We start from the raw sequence: 22,857 nt of genomic DNA on the forward strand, positions 1-22,857 counted from the left end.
GACGCGTGTGCATGGCAGGCAGTCGTCGACGGACGAAGAGAATGGGTCTGGGAGAGAGAACGAAGGGGAGGGAGGAGGAACTACAAGAAGAAAAAAAAGTTAAAGTAAAAATGGCTTCCTTGTCTTTGGATTCTGCAGAGCAATCTGAGAATAGCCCGGAGGAGTCTACCGCGGAGCCCGTCGAAACGAAAGAAGACATAGATCCGGACGAAGTTTCGGAGCAACTGCTTCAAAGTTTCCAGAACTCTGCGCTCAGTTTTTCGACCGACCAAGTAGCATGTCTGTGCGAAGCTCTTTTACAAGCGGGCAATGTGGATCGCCTGTGGAGATTTCTCTCTACCATCCCTCCTTCAGCAGAGCTGCTACGTGGCAACGAGACCCTGCTCAAGGCCCAGGCACTGGTCGCTTTCCACCGGGATGAATATAAAGAGCTGTATGCTATTCTAGAGAGCCACGACTTCCACCCCAGCAACCATGGGTTCCTTCAGGACCTGTACTTACAGGCGCGTTACAAGGAGGCGGAGAGGTCTCGGGGTCGCAGCCTAGGTGCCGTGGACAAATATCGGCTGAGGAAAAAATTCCCTTTGCCAAAGACTATCTGGGATGGAGAGGAAACGGTGTACTGCTTCAAGGAGAAGTCTCGAAATGCACTGAAAGAGTGTTACAAAAGTAACAGATACCCTACTCCTGACGAGAAAAAAAACTTAGCCAAAGTCACCGGGCTCTCTCTCACTCAAGTCAGTAATTGGTTCAAGAATCGACGGCAGAGAGACAGAACTCCGTCTGGGACCCATAGCAAAAGGTAAAAGCAAAGCCATCTCCGCATTGTTTGAAGTCACTTTTTTTTATTTACTAAGAGAAACAGAATGTTGTTATTTTAGATTAAAAAAAATGTTTTTCTTAATTTGGTGACGTGAAGCCAAAACCCGACAACACTGAAAGATATCAAACAACCAAAGGTTCAACCCCCTATTAATAGATAGCCTAGTTGTAGTTAATCTCCACATATAATCGCTGAATGAATGAACCTTTGACAGAGATAACACCAGACAGGTCCTCGAGAGCACGACTCTAAGCACAAGCGTGTTGCTTTGTTGTGAAATGTGAGATATGGGCGCCCACTCTGGCTCGAGTTTCCTGAAACTCTGCACCGCAGTCTCCCCGCGGACCTCGGCGCGCCTCAGAGGCCATGAACCTCTGGGAGAGCTTAGAGGTGCGCAGAGGAGGGGAGAGGTGTAGTCACAGGGAAACTGATACACAAGAAAAGAACTAAGGAGTGGGTGGCTGTTTTCATAACATTTACCTTTTGATAGAAATACATTACTTCAGCATCAAATGGTAACTTTGTTTCTCTCCAAACCACTGCACTGTAGTTTAGATCATGTTTTGCACCAGGATGAGTTTATTTTAGTGTGTCCTGTAAACTTGGCCTCTTTGCTATGTGGAGGGGGAGACAGAGAGGTGTGTGTGAGGGGAGATAAAGAGAAAATGCAGACAGCCCCATTGCTTTTATCTTATCTGTCTGGGGATTGTAGTGGAAAGGGAGAGACAGTCAATCTGTGCTGACGATTGTCCTCCTCTTGCCTCCCACTGCCCTTCCCCCATCACTACCTCCTCTGAGCTGTGAATATGCATCCTTCTTCTCTCACTGGGAAACACCTCCACTCACTCCTTTTTCACTTTGTCTCCTTTTTCCTGTCTTCCAGCGAGTCTGATGGCAATCACAGCACCGAGGACGAGGGCAGCAACATGGATGACATCTCCGACAAACCCGATGACATCACTTCCTCTACCGCCTCCCTCATCTCCCTGGCCGGCGCCCCCTGCAGCACGGGAGGCCAGCTGTTCCTCAACGGCACCGGGGGCTTCCTTACCGCTTCCCACCCGCTCCTCCTCAACGGGAGCTCTCTGATCTCCGGGACGGGGGGGAGGGTCATCATCAACGGCCTGACGCTGAGTGACGGCCACACTGTCACCCTGAGCTCTGTTCCTGCCAACTCCCCTCTGCTCCTCAACGGGGCCCAGGTCATCTCCTCGAAGCCCACTGGGGGGGTGCAGCGCCAGGAGCTGAGCGTAGGCCTGGCACTGGAGGACCAGGGGATGTGTGCCATGGAGGCCCAGCCAAGTAGCCTGCCCACGGTGGTCCTTGGCCCCAGCACCAGCTCCACCCCAGGCCCGGCCATCTCTCTTCCCCCATCGGAAGACCTGAAGGCGGATGGTGGGAGCCTGGCGAGCCCCTCTGCGTCAGCCATCCCCACCCTAGACTTCATCAATGTCCCGGAGGGGATGGTTATTAAATCAGAGAACGGCATTCACACAGTGACCGTCTCCCCCTCCTCTTCTTCCTCATCCATCTCTCCAACTCTCTCCTCCCCCACATCACTGCCATCCCTGGTTTTGACTCAAAATGGCCACCTCCAGGACCCCCTCTCCCTACCCTCTTCACTCTCCTCTACTGGTGTGGTTATCTCCAGTCCTTTAGTCCCCCTGGCCAACCAACAGGGCGAGTACGTAGTGTTTGCCACTGCTGGCTCCCAGTTGACCCCCTCCAGTTCCATCTGCCAGGTAGTCTCTTCTTCTGGCTACCCCACCCCTCCACAGGTGTTCTCCTTGCCCCAGGTCGTGCCCTCAATCCAAGGCATCCCTGTCTCCCAGCTGGTCCATTCTGGAGCTCAGGTGTCCCAGTGCCCTCAACTGGTCCCTGTCTCCACCCTCACTTCCTCCCTCCCTCAGTCCACCCTGTCTGGCTTCCAGACCCCCCAGACACTGAGCATGGGTCCCAAACCTCTCACCCCCCAGCAGCAACAGCCTGGGGCCTCGACACTGGGGGAGGGCACCACTATCCTCTCCGTCTCCCAGTTGAACAACAGCCAGCTCGCCCAGGGGCTTACTTACCAGCTGGGGGAACAAAGCTCCACCACCACCCCCTCACTAACCCAGATTCAGACCCAGGGGTTAACAGGGGCACACATCAGCCAAATCTCTTCCTCAACACAGGTGGTTCCGGCCCCCCAGTCCAAAGACACGGTCATGGGCACCCTCTCAGCCCCAGCCCATTTGGTGCCCCTCTCTCTCCCCCAGCTGGTGCCAGTCTCCTCCATCCCTGTCTCCTCTTCCGGGTCCCTCGCCTTCCCCCAGGTAGTCCCAGCCTCCCCCTCCCTCTCCCTGCCCTCCACTGGGGGGGGCTTCCAGATCATAGCCTCTGGACCAGCAGCAGGGGGGGTCACCCAGGGTCCCTTTAGGATCAACCAGCTTGGATCACTCCAAAGTTTGGGCACACCCACCAGCATTGGCCCTGGTGTCCAGCTGCTCAACTCTGGGGTCATCCAGCTCCCATCAGGCTCTCCAGGTAGCTGAATCCATATCTTTTCTCCTGTTTAGCTTTCAATCTACCAGGCAGATACGCCATATATGAGATGAGCCATATAGTGCTTTGTTCATTTCAACTGCAATAATGAGTGTCAAGGTGTCTCATCTCATCTCCTGTCTTCTCGTGTCCTTCACCTCTCTACTCTCCTTTCCTCTCCCCTTTAGGTAACCTCCTCCTTGGAGGAAGTCCTATCCTGAGTGTCCAGCAGGGGAAGCTGATCCTGACCATCCCAGCAGGTATCCAGTTCACCAGCCTACCAGTCAAACCCGTCCCCGAGGCTTCCCCTCTGTCATCTAACAGTGTAGGCCCCCTCCTGACCTCCGTCCTCTCACCCCCAACCTCCCTCCCCGTCTCCGCTTCCAGCACCCTCCAGACCTCCCCTCTCTGCTTCATAAACTCCTCCCAGCTCTACGGCACTCCAGACTCTGGAGGCCATATCAGCCTTGCCCCTCCGTCGATCCCTTCCCTGCACACCACCCTGGACCCCTCCTGCACCCCCACACCTCCCAACACCCTCACCCCAGAGAGCATGCTGTCCCTCAGCCCCATGTGCAGTGGGGTGACCCCCTCCACCCAGCTCCCCCAGCCCACCTGGAGCCCCGTGCCCCTTTCCACCTCTGCCAGCCTGACTCTGTTTGACATCCGCGGGAAGGAGGATCTACCCGAGGACCCCGCTCTGCTGGGCCTACCTGGAGGTGAGTCCCTGCTCCTAGGGAGTCCTTCCCCAGACCAGGATGGGGAGAGGGACTCCCAGCTGGGGGATCCTGAAGAGATGGATGGGGACCCGAAGATCCTCACCCAACTCCAGTCAGTCCCGGTGGACGACGAGCTGCGATTGTAGACAGGACCTCTGCTTCCCTGTAAACTCCACGTTCTAGAACTACAAGACTTGTAACAACCTGGGACCTTCCTTTCATTTTGTCGCCTCACCGGTCGCCTTGTTTCTGTTTCTTGGATTGTCTGGTTGAAGTTGACACAGTTCATCTTTTCAAGACTATCTCTGTACGTAAGGTGTGAGAGCACTTTTCTTGGGATAAAACATGCCCTGATTGACGTGGATGGGGGCAGAGTTACATGCGATAGGACAGCAGGATTGTAAACCATATGGATTGACTGGCAGAAGGATTTACAGGCTATCCCCCAGAGTTGTGTTACTGATCTGCATTAAGACATGTACTGGACATTGGTCTCGCATACCAGAGCCCCCTACTTCCTCTCGCTCCCCAACACAAGTCAGGTCAGTCTGCCTTAAAGTATTTCCTGGGTGACTCAAACCACTTCTGGTGTCACCATGGAACCCATGTCAGAGGACATCCTATGGCCTAGTTTCACCCACAGGAGATCCCGACAACTCTCCAAAGAACCAGTTGTACCTCCTACCTGCCTGTTCTTCCCATGGAGCGGTCGTCTCCACTTCCTCGTGTACGTGGACTTTTTACAGACATTGGGAAAGAAGTGGAGTCAGGAAATTCAACCTTTTCTACCCTACTATGCAATCAACGTTTAGTGTATTGTACTGTGTCCTCTGCATGACACGTTCTGAGTTTTGGAACACTAATACAGATTACACTCAGTGCACATTACTACATGCTATGTGCACATTATGAGAGTACTGTACAATCGTACTACACTATGACTAGTTTGGTTATGAATGACGTATGTATTCTGTGTGTTTCTTTTAATATTTAGTGTTTGGATTTTGAGAAGTCCTAAGTGCCTTATTTCTGGGATCAAATCCGTCTGTCACCTTTATGTGGGCTTGACTGTTGGATTTTGCAGTGATACAACATCAACCCAGCCAGGTATGAACATGTAAACCCTAATATGAGTTGTATAGTAACTCTTATCTCAGTCAGTGTAGATAAAGGCAAAATATGAACTGACACTACTTGGTTGCATGATCCTTCTTGTTTGAACGCAGACGAAACAAATTCTTTGACCATTTTGCACATTTGATCCACATCCCCATGGTCACTCTGTCCTGTGTTACGATGATGACTGTTCCATTCTGAAAACTCCCTGTCTTGCCTCCTGGTGACTTTTCCCTCTCAGCTATTACACTCAAGGGCTGAGTGGCTTACAGTGGTGTGATTCTCTGGTGTGATTGTGCGGCAGTTTCCTTCCATAAAAATCATAGCGGTAAACAATAGACCTTGGTTTAAAACTAAAATAGTCTTACATTTGTGGTGCACTTGATTTAGTCTACCCAGTACAAAGAAGCCAAGGAAACTGTCCCAAAATTGCATAACCAAGGCATGTCAAACTCACCTCAAATGTGTGACTTTGTAAGTGAGCCAGGTGTTTCCTGCTAGAGCCACACAGACTGTAGATGAGTCTCTCAAAGATCAATGGTACACAGTCACCGTGGAGTCTTCCTCCTGACTATAGCGAAGGTCATCATTTTTAATCTGTGTGAGTTTTGTTGTTTCTTTTCTATGTATATTTAATGCATGTATCAATCAGTTTAGATTAAACCATTAACTTTAAACAGCCTGAATGGCAACAAGGAAAATGGGCATAGGAGACAAAAATGAGGGAATATTGTCAAATGTTTGGTGATTTACAAAGATGTTGCCTTCCCCATCCCTGGACTCTGCATGGTCCAGCCATCTTTAGAACATGATATTCAGTCACCATGTCTGGCTAAGTGATGGATCATACATACAGCTTCAAGTGGAATGAGACTGGTGCACTTCCATCTCTTGCTTGCCAAAGCAAAGTGTGTGTTTTGAGTTGCTGGCTGTTGGCAGAATTGTTCATTGCTTCAAAGCAGTACTTCTGAAGCCTGATGCAATATCTGACTTGGAGGCAGAGGAAGTGTGTGTGTGTGTGAGAGAGAGGGTTAGAAATTGTGAGTGTTTTTCCCTCATATTGTGGTGCTCGAAATGCTGTTACAGTGGCTGGTGAGTTGTGTGCAAATCTAAACCAAATTCCCTCACACACCGACAAATAGACACACACACACACATAACTTCCGCCTGAATGAACCAAAGATAATGTATGTTGATTAACATTTTGGATTGTGAGTAAAGGGATTGTTTGTGTGTCCTACAATAACATGTCTTCTCCTATAAGAGAGGTTTTGTATTTAAAGTTATTATATTTTTTATATACAGTTTTATTGTGATATTGTAATAAACTATATTTGAATGCACAGAGTATCTCTGGTCTTGGACTTAATCTTTTCTCTAAAGTAACAGTATTCTAGACAAGGGAATAAATGGATACTTTCTAGATAAGTATAATTATGTTTTTATCAAACGAATCAAAGAGTCTTACAACTAAAACGTATGATCAAACTAAACCAAGTTGTGAGCATAATCTGCACAAGATAATTCATCTGTTGACAGACCATTTCAGCCTCATTTGGTTGGGAAATAAGATTTAAATACCCATTTTGTGTGTGCACAGCTCCATGTCGCTTTCTTTCCGAGTGAATAGAAACTGAACGACGTGCGTGCATGTGTTTTGTGTGTGTATGTTTGTTTTAGTAACCCCTATGCTCTCAGGTTACCTGTAAGTTCAATAGCACCAGGGCGGGGACAGGACAGGAGTAATCATGCTCACCTACACATTCACGTTCACACATATATTCACAAGCAGGCTTGTTCTTCTAGAGAACGGCCAATGTGTTCCACGGAGCCTCCAGTCCTCTCTAACCCCTGTCTCTCCCTGGAGTGAGCCACAGATCGCCAACAACTCAAAGGTCAGAGGTCACCTCTCAACACAGGACTACCAATTACGGAGCGTGTGCAAGGACTTCCATCGTATCCATGGCAATGATCTTCTCTGCGGAACAAGTGGCGTGCGTGTGCGAGGTCCTGTTGCAGAGCGGTCGTATAGATCGCCTGTCCAGCTTCCTCCGCACCCTCCCTCCTTCCTCCTCCTCTTTCTCATGCTGCGTGGGGGGCCTGGAGAGCGTGCTGAAGGCCAGGGCGGCGGTGGCCTTCCACCAGGGCCGGTTCTCTGAGCTGTACTCCCTGCTGGAGGGTTTCCCCTTCACCCCACGGAGCCACCCACTCCTGCAGCAACTGTGGCTGCGCGCCCGCTACATGGAGGCCGAGAGGCAGAGGGGGCGCCCCCTGGGGGCCGTGGGGAAGTACCGCGTTCGACGCAAGTTCCCCCTTCCGAGGACCATCTGGGATGGAGAGGAGACAAGCTACTGCTTTAAGGTAGGAGAGAGCAGGGGAAGGGAGAGGGGGAGGGGAAGGACAGATTTATTTTAAGTCGCTGTTTCTAGTATATTTTCAAGTGTATAATTACATATGTGCTTAAGCAGGCATACTTATACAGTATATATACGTGTTTAATTACACATATCTAAAATTTAGCAGTAGCTTCATGTCATCAAACAGCTTTAACAGAGCCTACTAGCCTCCAATCATAGCTCTTGGGTCCTTCAATCTACACAGGAAAAGTCTAGAAGTATACTTCGGGAATGGTACTACCGCAAAGCTTACCCCTCACCTCGGGAGAAACGGGAGCTAGCAGCTGCTACCGGTCTCACCGCCACTCAGGTGAGCAACTGGTTTAAGAACAGGCGGCAGAGGGACCGGGCAGCCCACTGCAACACAGACAGCGGGTGAGTTACCGTGACAACTCCCACCATGGTGAGTTCAACTTATCCAGACAGTGACAACTCTGACCATGTTGAGTTCAACTTCCCCTTGTCCTTCGTGATTGTGATGTAGTAGGCCCTTCATTTCACTTCCTTCCTCCAAGTTGAAAGTCTTGTAGTGTAACACTGTCCTCTGTTAGTACAGACAAGGAACTGACTATTGTTTAAGATTTGAATAATTGTAAATCACAAATAATCTAAATATAAGTGTAATTGTCATTATTAGATTATAAATTCCCTCTGTATAATCCTCTCCGCTGTCTATTATCTTCTCAGGGATCAAGAAAGTTTTGAATGTCCCAGAGACTTCCACCATATAAGGACACCAGCCCATCCTGCGTCCGACACTGACCTCTCACCTCCCGGTAGCCCCAGCCGCATCTTCTCTTGTCCCCCACGCCTCTCCCACCCCCCTCCCCTCAGGTACATGTCAGGAGGAGCCTTTTGATACTCTAATCCATTCACTGAGGATTGTTAACGTTTACTATTACAAGGCTATTTTTATTATGTGTTAATGCTCGACTGCCAATATAGTTGATGAATGGTATCGTGTCAAGGCTTTGCCAGAATTAAATTGTATTACCCTTTTATTGTTGAATAAATGTCTGTCAATTTTCAGACCCTGTCTACATGTTAAATCAACACAATACAATTATTTTGAACTGGAATTGACAAAAAATTTATTCACCACATCTTACTATTTTACTGGTTAAATATGTGGGAGGAGCAGATTGAGAAGTTTACAGACATTGAAGCTGGGCTTTCCAACCCTGTTCCCAGAGAGGCACCATCCTGCAGGGTATCTGCTCCAACCTGACCTCCAGGAAGGCATCTCTCCAGATGCAGGGAAGGAGAGATAACCCTCAGTAAGGCGTCTCTCTAAGTGTAGGGTTAGAGCCCTATGATAAAGGGTGCCAGCTACTCAGATATTAGTGAAGGCAGGAAACATAAGGATTTATGTGTCCATGTCATGGTTAAACCTCATCACATGGACAGACATGGTAGCAGGCTCTGCAGGCCTGAAAGTAAGGCCACAACCTCCTCACCGGCTCAGGGAGCTTATTGCATATGACCCCGGGTCAGCAGGAGAAATACACAATCACAAGGATACTGACATGAGAACTGGTACATACGCGCGCACGTGCAAACACACAACGGCACGCACGCGCACACGCACACACGCACACACAAGGTAAGGCTCAATGATATTGTAAGACTATTCAACAGTTCACACAAACACACTTAACTAACAGACATGTATCTCCAGCAGTTTTTCTTCACAAGTTACCAGAGAAGATCTTCCGTGGCTCAAGCTTCTAACACACCCGTCAGTGCTCCACCCTGACTTCCAGTATGCATATGAGACACAACTGAGGATTTCCGTATGTATGAATGTTTATGAGTCTGAATGTTTATGTGTGTATTCTAAATCCCAGAGACGATCTGAACCAAGGTACCAACCCAACCTGCCTCTCAGAATCATCTCGTCTTCTGGTCCATTTGTTAAGGAGGCAGAGATTTAGGCCCGTATTTAGGCTGAAGTGGGCTCCTCAAAGTCCTGGAACGCTGAGTTCCTGGCCTCGGCCGAGGTGAGAGGAGGCCCCAGGCAACCTTCTGTTCCGTGAGCCAACCTTCTCAGGTCTAGCAGCTCTGTGGGATGGCCGGGTCCAGGAAGCGTTCCGGCCCGGTACAGGTGGGGGCTAGAAGCCCAGGTACTCTGCCAGGAACACGGCCAGGATCCTGGTGAGGTTTTCCACCGTGGGCCGGTGCATGTTCTCCTCGGTGTCATCCAGAGTGTGCCAGAAGGAGGGGAATGGGGTGGCGATGATGTGGAGCACGGGGACACCTGGCAGAGGGGGGGAGGCAGGGGGGAAACAAAGAAGGCGAAACAGGTGTCAAATGTAATCCTAAATAGCAATATATGTATTTATACATATTAATACAAACACACACACACCTTTGTTTAGGAAGGGGATGTGGTCGTCCTGAACGGGGCCAAAGTACACATCCTTCCTGAAGTAAGCCTGCTCAGAGGGGTGGGAGGTTAGAAGACCCTGTCTGTGGAGGCGCTTCTCTGAAAGACGGATGGAGCGAGGGAAGAAAGTAATTCATCTGTCATTATTTATTATACAGAGGACACAAAACTTGACCTTTCTCTGGCGGCCCTGTGTGTGTGTTACCAGCAGAGATGAGGCGGTCGAACCATCGGGCGGTGTTGTCAAAGTGGTTGACAATCAGAGGATCTGGTGCTCCAAGCAGATCTAATAGAACAAAGAGATCCTGAGGAGAGGGGGAAGGAGAGGAGGTCAAAATAAACAATAACAGTGGAGCGAGCGAGCGAGAAAGAGAGAGATAGAGAGAGAGAGGGGGGTAAAATATTGAGTACAAAACTAGGACACACAAAACATACACACACACAGTCTCACCACGGCCTGCAGCTGGGTGGTGTGTGTGGAGCCAGGGGGGTGGGGTGTTCGTGCCATGCGCTCAGCCAGGTGTCGTGAGCCGTACAGGGAGTCAGTGTCGGTCCATTCCTCAAATGACTCCTCGCCATCAAAGAACACCAGCTGGAGAGTCACTGCTGGGCCCTGTGAAGGGAGGGAGGAGGAAGAGAGGGAGGGAGGGATGAATATAGAGAGGGGGGTGGGGAGGGGGAGGGAGATGGAGATGAGGAGGGAGGGGAATAGACAGATAAAGAGGTGGGAAAAGAGGGGAGAGAACAAAGTGGTGAGACGTAAGGCAACCTGAAGATGACACACTGAGGGGATTCTTTTCTGCAATAATGGTGCAGTATGTGCGTGTGGGAGTGTGTGTATGTGGGAGTATGTGTGTGTAAGTGTGTGTATTCCTGGCTCCTATAGATCATGGTCTCAGTAGGGACACTGCTTAAGAGAGGAGGCTGCTGATCTCACTAGTCATTCTCTCCAGTCAGCACTTTCTACAGTACACTTTGAGCAAGGGGGTGGAGATGCGGAGGAAGAAAAGAAAGGATATATGGGTAGGAAAGGATGGAGAGGAGATTGCTCTCAAACACAAAAGGGACAGGCCTCCCCCAGAGCCCTCCAGGCGCCCCCCAGCCCCCTCCCAGACATGGCACCTGCTGTTTGAGGATCCGTAGCTGCTCGTCCAGCGCAGTGGCCAGCTCCAGGATCATGGCGCAGGGCACGGCCGAGTCGCTGGCCCCCAGGAACACCCTGTGAGGGGCCCGGGGATCCGGGGGCAGAGCCTTGGAGTCGTAGTGGCAGGTCAGCAGCAGGCGCCGCGGGGCAGAGGGGTCGAGGGTTGCGATGATGTTGGAGAAGGTCACCTGACCCCTGGGGGTCTTCGGAGAGGAAAATGAGTCCATTTCTACAGTCCAACCAGCGGTGAGGGAGTAGAAGGTGGAAGTGATGTGCTGGGGGAGGAGGAGGGGGGGGGGGGGGCAGAGGAAGAAGAAGAGAAGTAGAGAGGGTCAAGCAGGAGAACAATGAAAGGAGGATAGAAACATGAGTGAAGTGTGTGTATACCTGGCGTACAACCTGGCTACCCTTGGAGCCAGGTAGTCTCTCAACCAGGATGGGTCTCAGGTAGGTCTCCCAGAGACGAGCACCGTCCACCTGGGACGCCAGGCGACGCACTTGGGCGGGAGAGGACTTACTGGGCTTGTGGGAGAACTGGAGGAGAGGAGGGGGAGAGAGAAAGGAGGCGGGAGAACTTGATGAGTGATGGATGAAGCAGGTTGAACAGGACAGCAATTAAGCTGGTGTCTCTTGAGGACAATCCTGAACCATGATTTGAGATATGTTTACTACATGGATCCACTTAGTTTTTTCTTTGACACAAACATCGTAGCTTTGGAGTCACGCTTAAAACATTACTGAGCTATTACAAATGGATAAAAAAAACATTTGGTTAATAAGTTACCTTGTCTTTGGTTAGGTCCGCAAACGGGGCTCTGTTGAACCTGCTGATGTTCGGGTCGTTGGCTAGGTACAACCCCAACACAACGGCCAGAGTCAACACACCGAGGAGACAGAAGACCAGTACACGGGCTCGAGGCATCCGCATTCGGTCACATCCTGGGACTGCGCCGCCGTTGTTTGCCTGTGTGGACTTATACCGTCGACTAGATCTCGACATGATTAATTTGATTTATACCAGCAAGTTTGGTTCAAGATTGAAAGAGAATAGTCGCCGATCCTCTCTCGGTGTTTCAATGACAATTGGTTTAAGTAGTCGCAATACACTTTTATCCGCCGTTTCACAACATGTCTCATTTTAAAGTTCTAGTATACCTACTTGCAGCAGGACAATTCTAGACTTTAGCTTTTTATGGCTCACAATAGCTCGAAATCCGCTACGCCCTGATCATATTCCTGAACAATGGGCTGTCGTTCATAGCTTCTAGTAACATTAACTTATTAGAACCGAACGTGTCATTCAGAAATATCTATTGTGTTTGTTTTGATGTAGTAATAGTTCTAGATATTTCTTAGACATCTATATTCTGTCAAGGATTACAGGAGACCTTGTTCTTTAGGCGCCAATGTCAATTCTCTACATTCTCTGTCCCTATATTATCTTCATAAACTAGCCTCTTCGATGTGATGTAAACCTTTGTCGATTCAGTCAAGTTGCTTGCCAGTACTGCATTGACTGTCTTTGAAAAAGCAAGGTTTTTAACTTCTGTACAGTCATATTTCACGACACATCTTCAACCCATCGATGGGAATTTTCTTACAGCGGTGGGTTGGCGCAAACCGAGATTGATTTCCGGGTTTCGTATTACGTCCAGTTGCACATGACCACGCGTCAAATGACTAGTTTAAAGTGACATGGATAAAATAGTTCCATTGTCGCAGACTCACTGGGAGTTTTGGGGGAGGGGGGTTTGTTTGAGAAACAATCCGTTGTCTACTGTAGACAACACCACCATCAAGTAGTTGAAAAATATATAAAGTAGATACAAAAGAGCAACAAACAATCATTAGGAAAGATTTTAATATATTTTTCTTATAAAATAATGAAAACATAATTTACATTTTTAAATGTACACGCATTGATACAACATCCCCCGACGTAAAAGACAGAACGCTCAACCAGAAGTTTCGTCTACGCATTGAGCTCACCTGCTACGTGCAGGAAGTACCCAACACAAAGGAAATGAAAAAAGAGAAATAAATCATCAAAACAGGATCATCCAGATCAGCTTTGTACACAGAATTAAAAACACAGTACCCTCTGTTTTTCAACGCTGTAAATTACAGTTACAGTTTGGAAAAAGTTGCCAATTGTATTCAAAAATAAATTATCAAATATTAAACAAACAAAAAAAGAATAATCATAAGATTTACTATTAAACTTTTTGTATTACCATCTGTGATTTGTGCAAGTGAAACATCAATGCACCAATCTATGCTCAACATGTATATTATTATTATTAGGTTTTTTGTGTTTTTTTTTTTTACCATAGTTAAAACAAATAATAAAAAATGTTTACTCTTTAAAACACCCCTACCCCTCTACACACAAATCAACAAATGAAAGATTAAGACATTGCAGATATCAGATTAAGATAAATGAAGCTTCACTGGGCTATGAATGTGTACTGGTATAGTTAATGATGTGTGTGTGACAGAGAGTTGAAAGATGAGGCAGTGCAGTGAGAGAGATGATATTAATGGTATACGATGGGGTCAGGAGTAGATTGAAGTCAGATGACCATCTTTGGGAAGGCAGTGATGTGTATGCACAATTCAGTGGGACAAGGAGCTAGAAAGAGCCTCTTAGCTAGTTGGTGTGTGTGTGTGTTCATGTGTGTCTGAATTGGACCTGAGTGCATGGTGGAGGAAGAGCAGTTCTGTGTGTGTGTCTGTTATTAGATAAGCGGAATGAGATGTGAGTGGATGTTCTCCTGGAGGGGGGGCTTCAGGTTGAATCAGGGTAGACAGAAGATGTCACAACAGCCACCTGTGGAGGTGATGAGTGATTCACCTGTGGAGGTGATGAGTGATTCACCTGTTCAGCTGACTGCTCTTCATACCGTAGGTAGATACAGGCAATGACACACCACCTGTCACACACATTCCCAAGATGGCTACCCTCACCTCCCATTTAACCAGGAGGACAGCCTCAGGGAGACACTACAATCTGAATGAAAAAATAGACTCAGTTAGATAATATAACCTGGCTCGCTCCCCCTAGTACAAATTGTGTATTTGTGTTGAAGAATCTCAGCACTGAAAGGATACTTTGCGACTGGGTTTAGTTAAACACACGTTCTACCCTAACATCCAGCTCACACAAATGCCCACGCACAACCGACAGTGGTGAATGTCAAGAGCTGTGTACATTTAGTTTTGTTCTGAAGAAAGAATAGGTCACGACATGAACAGAACCGCAGAGACACACACACGTGGCATCATCTCACAGGTGAGACTTGAAGAGATGACAGTATTAAAGAGACAGGGTCTGGCAGAGGATGAAAGGGTGTGAATGTGTCATGCCTGTTTCCAGATATTTTTGTGAGATTCAGTGTTTTACAAGGTTTGGTTATTTTCTACATTGTATAACCAAGAACATCAACAACCTAGACAAAATAACTATTCTGGCACCTGTAAATATGTAAAACAATTATCCAGTAGCTTTAATCTGAGATGACTTCACTGATCAAAAAAAAAAACAGATAAAAGAAGACAAATTAAATTAAAAAAGAAGACAAATTAAATTGAAAAACAAAAATAGTCAAAACTATAAATTGAGATATTGTGCCGTTATCACTGAGTGTCTCACACTGCCCATCGTTTGAGATGTCCTGTTTGACTAGCTGGAGTATGATCTAGTCAGGAAAGACTCCAGGTCCTACATCAGCATGTTCTTTCATTTGACAGTCAGCTAACTCTGAATTGAAACACTCTGTACCTCTTTTCCCTCTCTCACCATCACACACTTACATTATAACATGTAGGGTTTTAAACCCAACTCTAGAACTGTCACATGTTCACAACACTCCACAGAAAATCCTCCTCTTCACCCAGTTCACTGAGTGGGTCTGCCCTCAATGATGCTGCAATGGCTATTCTGTGAGTGTTGTTGATGTACCCTACAGACACACACATACACTCACACAAATGCAAACACAAACACACCTTTATGACACACACACCTTCCTCAGGTCCGGTTTCTCAGTACAGTATGAGCGTGTGGGAGTCTGTCAGAGAAGGCTGCCCCACACTTACAACTACAGTACCACGTCTTCAGACTCCCGGTAAATTCTGGGAGTTGGAGATTTTTGGCGTCATGGCTTCAGGAACAGTATTAGGCCTCTCCGGGTGATCTAGCTAGTGTTGTAAAGTTCACTGTCCCACCGTTGCTCCTCTGCTATTGGCTGCTGTCAGATCAAGAGCAAGGGAAAGACTTCAGGTATAAAAATAAAAAGAGGCAGAACAACAGAGGGGGGAGGAGGAAAGGAGAGAGGGAGGGATTCTCTGTTGACAGAGTTTGAAAGGGCCTGTCTCCAACAGGCTTGAGTCTCCAGTTTGAGGGTTTCTTAGATAAATTCTACTGTCAGCTTCTACCCGGTTCAACTGAGCTCTACTCTCTTCTCCTCCGTTCCTGAAAGCCGTGTTCACAGTCTTCACATCTTTTTTTTCCCGCCAAACTCTTTTGGTCTCTTGCTGGCCTGCTTACATCACTTCCCCTTCACCCAAGGCCACTTCCTGTGTCTGGTGTGTAATATCACAATCCAGTCTGAGTTCAATTCCAGTTTTTTGGGGGTTGGTCAAACACGTGACCTCACTTCCTCTCTGCTGGCGTGCCGGTGAAGAGCATGCTGAACTTGCGTAGCTGCTCGCTGGCCGACTGGCTCTCCTCCTGCAGGCGCTGGTTGTTCTGTCTGAGGTTGGCCATTTCTTCCAGGAGCATGACCTTGTCCTGCTTCTCCTAGAGGAGGGAAAGAGAGAGAGACAGAGAGAGAGACAGAAAGAGAGAGAGACAGAGAGAGAGACAGAGACAGACAGAGAGAGAGACAGAGAGAGAGACAGAGAGAGACAGAGAGAGAGACAGAGAGAGAAAGCAAAACATGGTTTAGTATGCTCAATTACTTTCCGGCTGCTTCCCTGTCCTGGCTGCTGTTCTCAAGTCTGTTGTTACCTTCTCCAGGTCAGTGTTCAGCTGCTTCAGCATCACCTCCAGGTGGTACATCCTCCCCGACAGGTCGTTAGGGACCTCATCACTGGACACACACACGTTAGTTTTAATGCACATCCACATTAAATTATATGTTAATACAGTTCCCATGAAGGTCAGGTGTTAAGAGGGGTAGACATGTTCAACAGGTATGCATGTGTGTGTGTTGACACGCTGCCTTGGTTTACTATACACAGCTTAGTTTCACTAATACCGTGAAACCACACAGGCCCTCAACTGTTTCGTAAACACAAAGGACACTCCTTAGTAACCACGCACTACAATTCCCATGGAACCACAGGGTGGCACTGTGACCACAGGTACAGTTTCTCCCAGCAACATCGTGGTAAGTTTGAGTGCACAGGCAGCGGCTCTATGACATAACGAGCATGCACTTTCTTACCGCTGCTGGCATATAGTAGCTTCCTCGAGCAAAACGTGCATAAACAAGCATCAGGCTCTCTCAGTTTCTTGCACCAACTGCCAAAAGGCTCGCCGTCTCTACCTTCTTCTATCCACGCCCAGCGCCATTTATTTTTGAGTCATTTATCTATGGGTAGGACATCATCCCCAGGCTTCATGAATTTGCGCTTCATGCTTTCACCGACAACGCTAACGTGACGTATGGATCTCATTCACACTGTGTTGCCAGGACCCGCCCTGCTCTGCTTCTGATAGGCTTGTAACGTTAGTTATAGCTGCGTTCCTCTCATATGATTGGTAGGGGACTCGAAAATATTAAAGTTCCCAATTTTTCTCATGGCCGCACACCGGACATCCGGCACGGTGCCGGAATACTTTAAGCCCTGAGTCTGTGTGTAGCTTCATGTTTATGTGTGTGATTGTATGTATGTATGTATGTATGTATGTATGTATGTATGTGTGTGTGTGTGTGTCTTACCCGCTGAAGGTCGGGGTGGTGCGTGGGGTCTGTGGGGTCTGGAACTGGACAGGAGAGACAACGGGCCTCAAGTCTGGACCGCCGAGGGGCTCCGTCAGCGAGAAGAGAGACACGGCTCTTTGAACTAGGAAACACACACACACACAGAATGTTAATGTGTACATCCTGGTCTGACTTATGTGCTGCAGTCCACCCTCCCTCTCCAGGGACAAGCCTCACTGCCAGGCCTCTCCACCCTGAGGCTGTACTGTGGGGGAGACAGGGGGGAGGCCAGGGCAGGGGGAGACAGGGGGGAGGGACAGATGGAGAGAGGAGAGCAGGTGTCTGGTGCTGAGGTCCCTCCATCTCTGGGACAAGAAGAGTACTCTGATAAGACATGGCACACACACACACACAATCTCTCACTCCCTCCCTTCCCTCCCCCCTCTCTCTCTCTCTCTCTCTCTCTCTCACCTTCGTAGGCCTTGGCAGCGCTGACCAGGCTGGACCACTCCAGGCCGCAGGCCGTGTCTGGGAGGGGCATGAGGCCCGGGTCCAGCCTCCGCAGGGGGGGCAGCCGGTCCTTCACCTCGGTCAGGGACAGCTCTGACGCAGACAGGGGCACTGGAGGAGGGGGTGGGGGGGCTGTGGTTACTCACCCACAAACTACAGAATTAAGATTTGTGTTTCGCTGTGGAATTTGTGTTCCTCTCCCTTAGATGATTTTACAATGACCGAGTTTGACCGTTTCGACTTCCATGTTAAGCACATGTACTTCCTGGTCTACTTCCTGTCTCATCACATCTGCTTCCCGTCTAACCCTGCAGGGGGGAGGCGAACCCGCCCCGGCCGCTTCGCTCACCCTTCTTGTTGGAGGCGTGGTTGGCGCCATGGGCGTGTCTCCGCGTGGGCAGGGTGCAGGTGAAGAGCAGGTCGCTCTGCGCGGCCTGGCCCTCGTACAGGGGGGCGGAGCTAGCGAAGCTGGCGTCCCTGCGGCCGCTGCACAGAGACTCGTCTGAGAACGTCCTCTGGAGAGTCCGTCTGGGAGACTGGGGTGGGGGTGGGGGAGTCATTGTGTGTATTTGTGTGTGAAAGGCAGAGAGAGAGAAAGAGAGAGGCAGAACGAGTGTCTGTGTGAACGAGAGACACACAGAGAGAGTGACTAAGAGAGACATTGAAAGAGAGAGAGAGAGTGAGAGTGTCTTACTGGGTCTCTCTGTCGCTCCGTCTCTCCAGGGTTGTCCATGATGATCAGCTTCTTCAGGTCGTCCTCGATGGTGCTCTTGTGCGATCGCCGTGGTGACCGTAGGTCCCTTAGCGACGCTCGGAGGCGAGGCTGACCAAACACGTTTTTAGAGTTCCTCTCCACCTGCCTGAACACACACCACAGTTACTGCTGGCTTAGAAACAATGAGAAACATGTACATAGTTAAACAGTTATAAACTGAGAGACATGCATTAAATAGTTAGAAACTGTTTATAATTAGGTGTCTTGGAGATCCCAAAAAAGTGAATAATCGGACAGTACCAGTTATAAACATGATCTTTTCAGTAAAAAGATGATTTATGTCATAAACATATGAACAGCTATAACATTACAACAACAGTCATAACAGCTGGGAGGAGTAACAGTCATAACAGCAGCCTACTTCTTGCTGTTGCTGTCAGAGCAGGATATTGTGGGAGTGTTTAAAGGCGAGGGGCCGTTGTCCTCTTGTTGCCAAGCGCCCGGCCGACCCTTGCCATAAAAGGTCTTGGGGGCGGAGCTGGAGAGAGGGGTGGGGCCTAGTTGTGAGGAAGTGGGTGTGGCCGTGGAGGCTCGTACTGGGCGGGGCTTCTCAGCTGCAGGCGTCCTGTAGCCCTGAGGGGTGTAGCAGGCCCTGGGGGGGGGAGGGGGAGGGGGGAAGATGTCAGTAAAACATCAACTCATTGTCTGACATTTTTTACATGAAGGCATATTCTGACATGAGACATGTTCTTTTGTTGTAGGTTAAATACTGTAGTTCTATCAATTAACATGTAAACACACGCACACACACACACACACACACACACACACACACACACACACACACACACACACACACACACACACACACACACACACACACACACACACACACACACACACACACACACACACACACACACACACACACACACAAGCTGTTGGGAGCACTCACAGTTCAAACCTCTTTTGTTTTACGACCCAATTCCTCTCCGGTGGAGCAAAAGGGCCAGCGACCCAGCCAGCCCTTTCATCTATCAACCCCCCCATACCTCCATCCTTCCTGTATCACCCCCCCATACCTCCATCCTTCCTCTATCACCCCCCCATACCTCCATCCTTCCTCTATCACCCCCCCATACCTCCATCCTTCCTCTATCACCCCCCCATACCTCCATCCTTCCTCTATCATCCCCCCCATACCTCCATCCTTCCTCTATCACCCCCCCATACCTCCACAATTCCAACCATTCATCGAAGCATAAACCTATTTAGACCTTAAAGCTTCTTCCTTTCTGACCATCTCTACACCAACATCTATTACACTCTTCAGTCAGTCATCCATCCCTCTTCCCCTCCATTAGTCCATCCATCCATCTCTCTCTCCCCCCTTCTCTTCATCTCTGCCTCCACTGGTACCTGTATAATAGTGTCCAGCCAGCTGAGTGCTTCACTGCTCCCCCAGTGTGCATCCTGTAGTTCAGTAGTCTGTGGTGTGTGTGTGTCCTGTAGTTCAGTAGTCTGTGGCGTGTGTGTGGTCAGTCAGACTACATCCAGACTGTCTGGGGGGTTGGAGTGATGATGATGAGGGGGTCTAACATCCAAATCCTTTAATCTCCCTAAAGCATATATATGTGTGTGTGTATGTATGTACACTCCTCCATGTTAGGGAGGGGCTGGGTGGACAGCCAGGCCAGCTGTCAGAGTAGAGAAGGTCTGCATGTGCAGCAGGATTAACCCTTATCCTGAACAACCTCCACTCCTCTCTCTATACCATGTCTACTTGTCTAGCTCCACATCTGTGTGTGTGTGTGTGTGGCACACACCTGTGTTTGAACGGGTCTGTCTTGTCGGCGCTGGAGCCAGGGGGCGGGAACGTCCTGGTGAAGTATCCCTTGTTCTGATTGGTCGATCCAGGCATCACTGGTGATGACTCGTGTCTTCGCCCATCCCCTCCCCCACCACCCCGCCCTATAGGAATCTCCTGCAGTCCACTATAGGGTGCCTGGGGGTGCAAGGCCTTGTGCGATTGGTGGTTGGACTGGTTGCTGTGGCGACCAGGGGTGTAGAGAGTGGGGGCGTCTATGCCGCTGTCGCTCGACCCCCCCTTATTGAGGAGCTCGGGGTCAGGTTCTGCCGGGTCGCTAAGGCATCCACCAGAACCCCCGCCTCCTCCAACGCCCCGGTCCCCGACGACCCCCCCGTCGGACCACCGCTCGTCGCTATGGTTACTGGAGGCGTTGCTGGAGAGGGTGTTGCTGCTGGAGTGACTAGAGTACTGGGTCTCCCCCTGCAGAGAGCGAGAGAGGGAGAGGAGGGAGAAAAAAAAGAGACAAGAAAAATTCAGACAGGAGCCAGACAGGAGGACCAGGTATGTGAGCCAGACAGGAGGACCAGGTATGTGAACCAGACAGTAGGACCAGGTATGTGAGCCAGACAGGAGAACCAGGTATGTGAGCCAGACAGGAGGACCAGGTATGTGAGCCAGACAGGAGGACCAGGTATGTGAGCCAGACAGGAGGACCAGGTATGTGAGCCAGACAGGAGGACCAGGTATGTGAGCCAGACAGGAGAACCAGGTATGTGAACCAGAGAGAGGCAGTAGCAGACAGACCTTAGAGTGTCTGTTGGGAGAGTCCTTCCCTGGGATGTCCTGCCTGGCCGTCCTCCTCTGCCCTCCCCCTGCTCCTCCCAGCACCGCCCCCGGGCCCCGCGGTGACGGAGCAGGGACGTGCCACAGCGGCTCTGGGCAGAGAACACACACACACCGCAAGGATTAAACACACCAAATTGAAGTGGTTCAAAACTCAAACTGAGCTATGGACCTACATCTAGGTATGAGGGAAAAGAGGATTAAATACTTACATCCAGTGACACACACACTGGATTCTGAAACCATGGCGATGAGAGTGGATGAGAGCGTGGCTGTCTGTGTATGCACACTGTATGATGCATGTGTGTATGTACTGTATGTGTTAGGTGCATGTGTGTGTGTGTGACCGTATGTGTGTGTGTACCTGTCTTGCTGCGCTCCATGGTGCTCTCCTGGCTGGTGAAGCCAGAAGACTCTCCACTAGAGGTGATGTCCAGAGTGAGGTGAGGCTCGTACACCAGCAGGGGGCGCTGTCCAGCCCCATACCTAGAGACACACACACACACACACACACCCACAGGAGAAGAGATTAGACATCAAATCGCAAAACACACACACGTGGATCAAATAGAGAGAGCAGATGGCAGCATAAATAGGCAGACTAAAACCCAAACACAAATGGTTTCTATAGTGTGTAAGGAGCTGTGTGTGAGGGGACTGGTGTGTGGGTGTTTACTGTTGCTGCAACTGTCTGGGCTCTATGAAACATGTTCCTCAGGTTAGACAGGATGAGCCGCACAGGTCAAACCACAAAGAGAGAGAGAGGCATAGAGAGAGAGACAGAGAGAGAGACAGACAGAGAGAGACAGAGAGAGTGTTGCAGAAAGCGATAGACAGGTGGCAAGAAAGAGAGAATGAGAGATAGAGGGTAAGTAAGAAAGAGAAAGGGTTCCAGACAGGAGACAGGCAGACAAGGAACACTAACCTGTCAGGTGAGGGTTTGTAGCGTACAAAGGGCCCACTCAACCCTGGCCCCCCCGGCCCCGCCAGGGCCCCCAGGCCAGGCGAGGGGGAGGAGAAGCTGGCTGAGGGGTTGCGGTAGGGGAACCCTCTGTCGCCCCCCACTGGTGATATGCTGTAGTGGTTCTCTGGGTAGCTGACTGGCCTGGAGAGCAGACACGCACAGGGAGAAACACTTGAGAGAGAGAGAGGGAGAGAGAAGGAGAGAGAGAGGGGGGGGGAGGGAGGGAAAGAGAGGGGAGGAGGGAGGGAGAGAGAGGGAGGAAGATATAGAGAGGTGAAGGAAGGAGAGAGAGGAAAAGGAAAGAGAGAGAGAGCTAGTGAGAGTTTGTGAGGGTGACAGAGATGTGTGTGTCTACCTCTTGCTGAGGTGCTGGGGCTCCCTGTAGGGCACTGGCACCAGGGTCTTTTGGGAGCGGGGCAGGGCTTGAGGAGGGGGAGGCCCCTTTGGGGTCCAGCGCTGGGGTGGAGTAGCACTGTGGAGCCCCGGGGGGCCGGGGGGGCTGTCCCAACGCCAGGCAGGGGGGCGGGGGGAGGGGCGGGGGGAGGGGCGGTAGCCTGCGGCGATGGGCTCAGGCTCAGGCTTCTGCTCCATGGTCTTCATCTCATACTCCTCAGTACAGCCCCTGAGACACACACGGACAGACAGGCACATTACTATCAGTACTACAACATTAACACATAGTGCCTACTTCTAGATGGTCAGAGATGTGAAAGCTCACACACACACACACACACACACACACACACACATACACACACACACACACACACACACACACACACACACACACACACACACACACACACACACACACACACACACACACTAATGAGCTCCCCAGACAGACAGAAACAGATGATTGGAACATCAGGACTCTCGCTCCCTGTGAAACATGGTCAGGAGTGTGTGTGTGTGTGTGAGTTTGTGTCTGCGTGCGCCAATGCAAACCAACGCCTATTACAAGCTGCGGGTATGTCT

The 22,857-nt window shown here is 49.7% G+C and overlaps 4 protein-coding genes across 7 annotated transcripts in view; 2 read left to right on the forward strand and 2 right to left on the reverse strand.

Moving 5' to 3' along the window:
- six5 (SIX homeobox 5) lies at window positions 1–6,529 on the forward strand. The gene is made up of 3 exons (XM_062473103.1): window positions 1–802; window positions 1,707–3,349; window positions 3,535–6,529. The coding sequence occupies exons 1-3, from the start codon at window positions 12–14 to the stop codon at window positions 4,209–4,211; spliced, it is 3,111 nt and encodes a 1,036-aa protein (XP_062329087.1). The 5' UTR covers window positions 1–11; the 3' UTR covers window positions 4,212–6,529.
- Window positions 6,530–6,972: 443 nt separating this feature from the next.
- Window positions 6,973–8,659, forward strand: six9 (SIX homeobox 9). Of its 3 annotated transcripts, none has more exons than XM_062473680.1 (3): window positions 6,973–7,542; window positions 7,783–7,952; window positions 8,265–8,659. In XM_062473680.1, exons 1-3 carry the CDS (start codon window positions 7,144–7,146, stop codon window positions 8,434–8,436), a joined length of 741 nt encoding a protein of 246 aa, XP_062329664.1. In that variant the 5' UTR covers window positions 6,973–7,143; the 3' UTR covers window positions 8,437–8,659. The 3 variants fall into 3 exon arrangements, with proteins under 3 accessions (XP_062329664.1, XP_062329665.1, XP_062329666.1); XM_062473681.1 differs by having other exon boundaries at window positions 8,292–8,657; XM_062473682.1 differs by having other exon boundaries at window positions 7,783–7,887; window positions 8,265–8,416.
- qpctla (glutaminyl-peptide cyclotransferase-like a) lies at window positions 8,574–12,740 on the reverse strand. Its single transcript, XM_062473679.1, has 7 exons — window positions 11,892–12,740; window positions 11,495–11,641; window positions 11,086–11,382; window positions 10,415–10,576; window positions 10,169–10,268; window positions 9,946–10,062; window positions 8,574–9,834 (listed from the first exon to the last, which is right to left on the reverse strand). The coding sequence occupies exons 1-7, from the start codon at window positions 12,105–12,107 to the stop codon at window positions 9,689–9,691; spliced, it is 1,185 nt and encodes a 394-aa protein (XP_062329663.1). The 5' UTR covers window positions 12,108–12,740; the 3' UTR covers window positions 8,574–9,688.
- Window positions 12,741–12,949: 209 nt separating this feature from the next.
- The window catches only part of sipa1l3 (signal-induced proliferation-associated 1 like 3), a 48,879-nt gene continuing 38,971 nt past the window's right edge, over window positions 12,950–22,857 (reverse strand). The window contains exons 12-23 of one of the 2 annotated variants that reach the window (XM_062473673.1): window positions 22,235–22,501; window positions 21,841–22,020; window positions 21,280–21,401; window positions 20,877–21,007; window positions 20,089–20,552; window positions 18,684–18,914; window positions 18,242–18,407; window positions 17,897–18,083; window positions 17,509–17,658; window positions 17,056–17,179; window positions 16,119–16,200; window positions 12,950–15,908 (exon numbers count right to left, since the gene is read on the reverse strand). In XM_062473673.1, coding sequence (XP_062329657.1) covers window positions 15,762–15,908; window positions 16,119–16,200; window positions 17,056–17,179; window positions 17,509–17,658; window positions 17,897–18,083; window positions 18,242–18,407; window positions 18,684–18,914; window positions 20,089–20,552; window positions 20,877–21,007; window positions 21,280–21,401; window positions 21,841–22,020; window positions 22,235–22,501 — 2,251 coding nt within the window. In that variant the 3' untranslated portion in view covers window positions 12,950–15,761. The remainder of the gene's footprint in view (window positions 15,909–16,118; window positions 16,201–17,055; window positions 17,180–17,508; window positions 17,659–17,896; window positions 18,084–18,241; window positions 18,408–18,683; window positions 18,915–20,088; window positions 20,553–20,876; window positions 21,008–21,279; window positions 21,402–21,840; window positions 22,021–22,234; window positions 22,502–22,857) is intronic. The other variant, XM_062473674.1, reaches the window with a different exon arrangement.

This window comes from Osmerus eperlanus, chromosome 11 (genome assembly GCF_963692335.1).
Source record: "Osmerus eperlanus chromosome 11, fOsmEpe2.1, whole genome shotgun sequence".
Lineage (NCBI taxonomy): Eukaryota > Metazoa > Chordata > Actinopteri > Osmeriformes > Osmeridae > Osmerus > Osmerus eperlanus.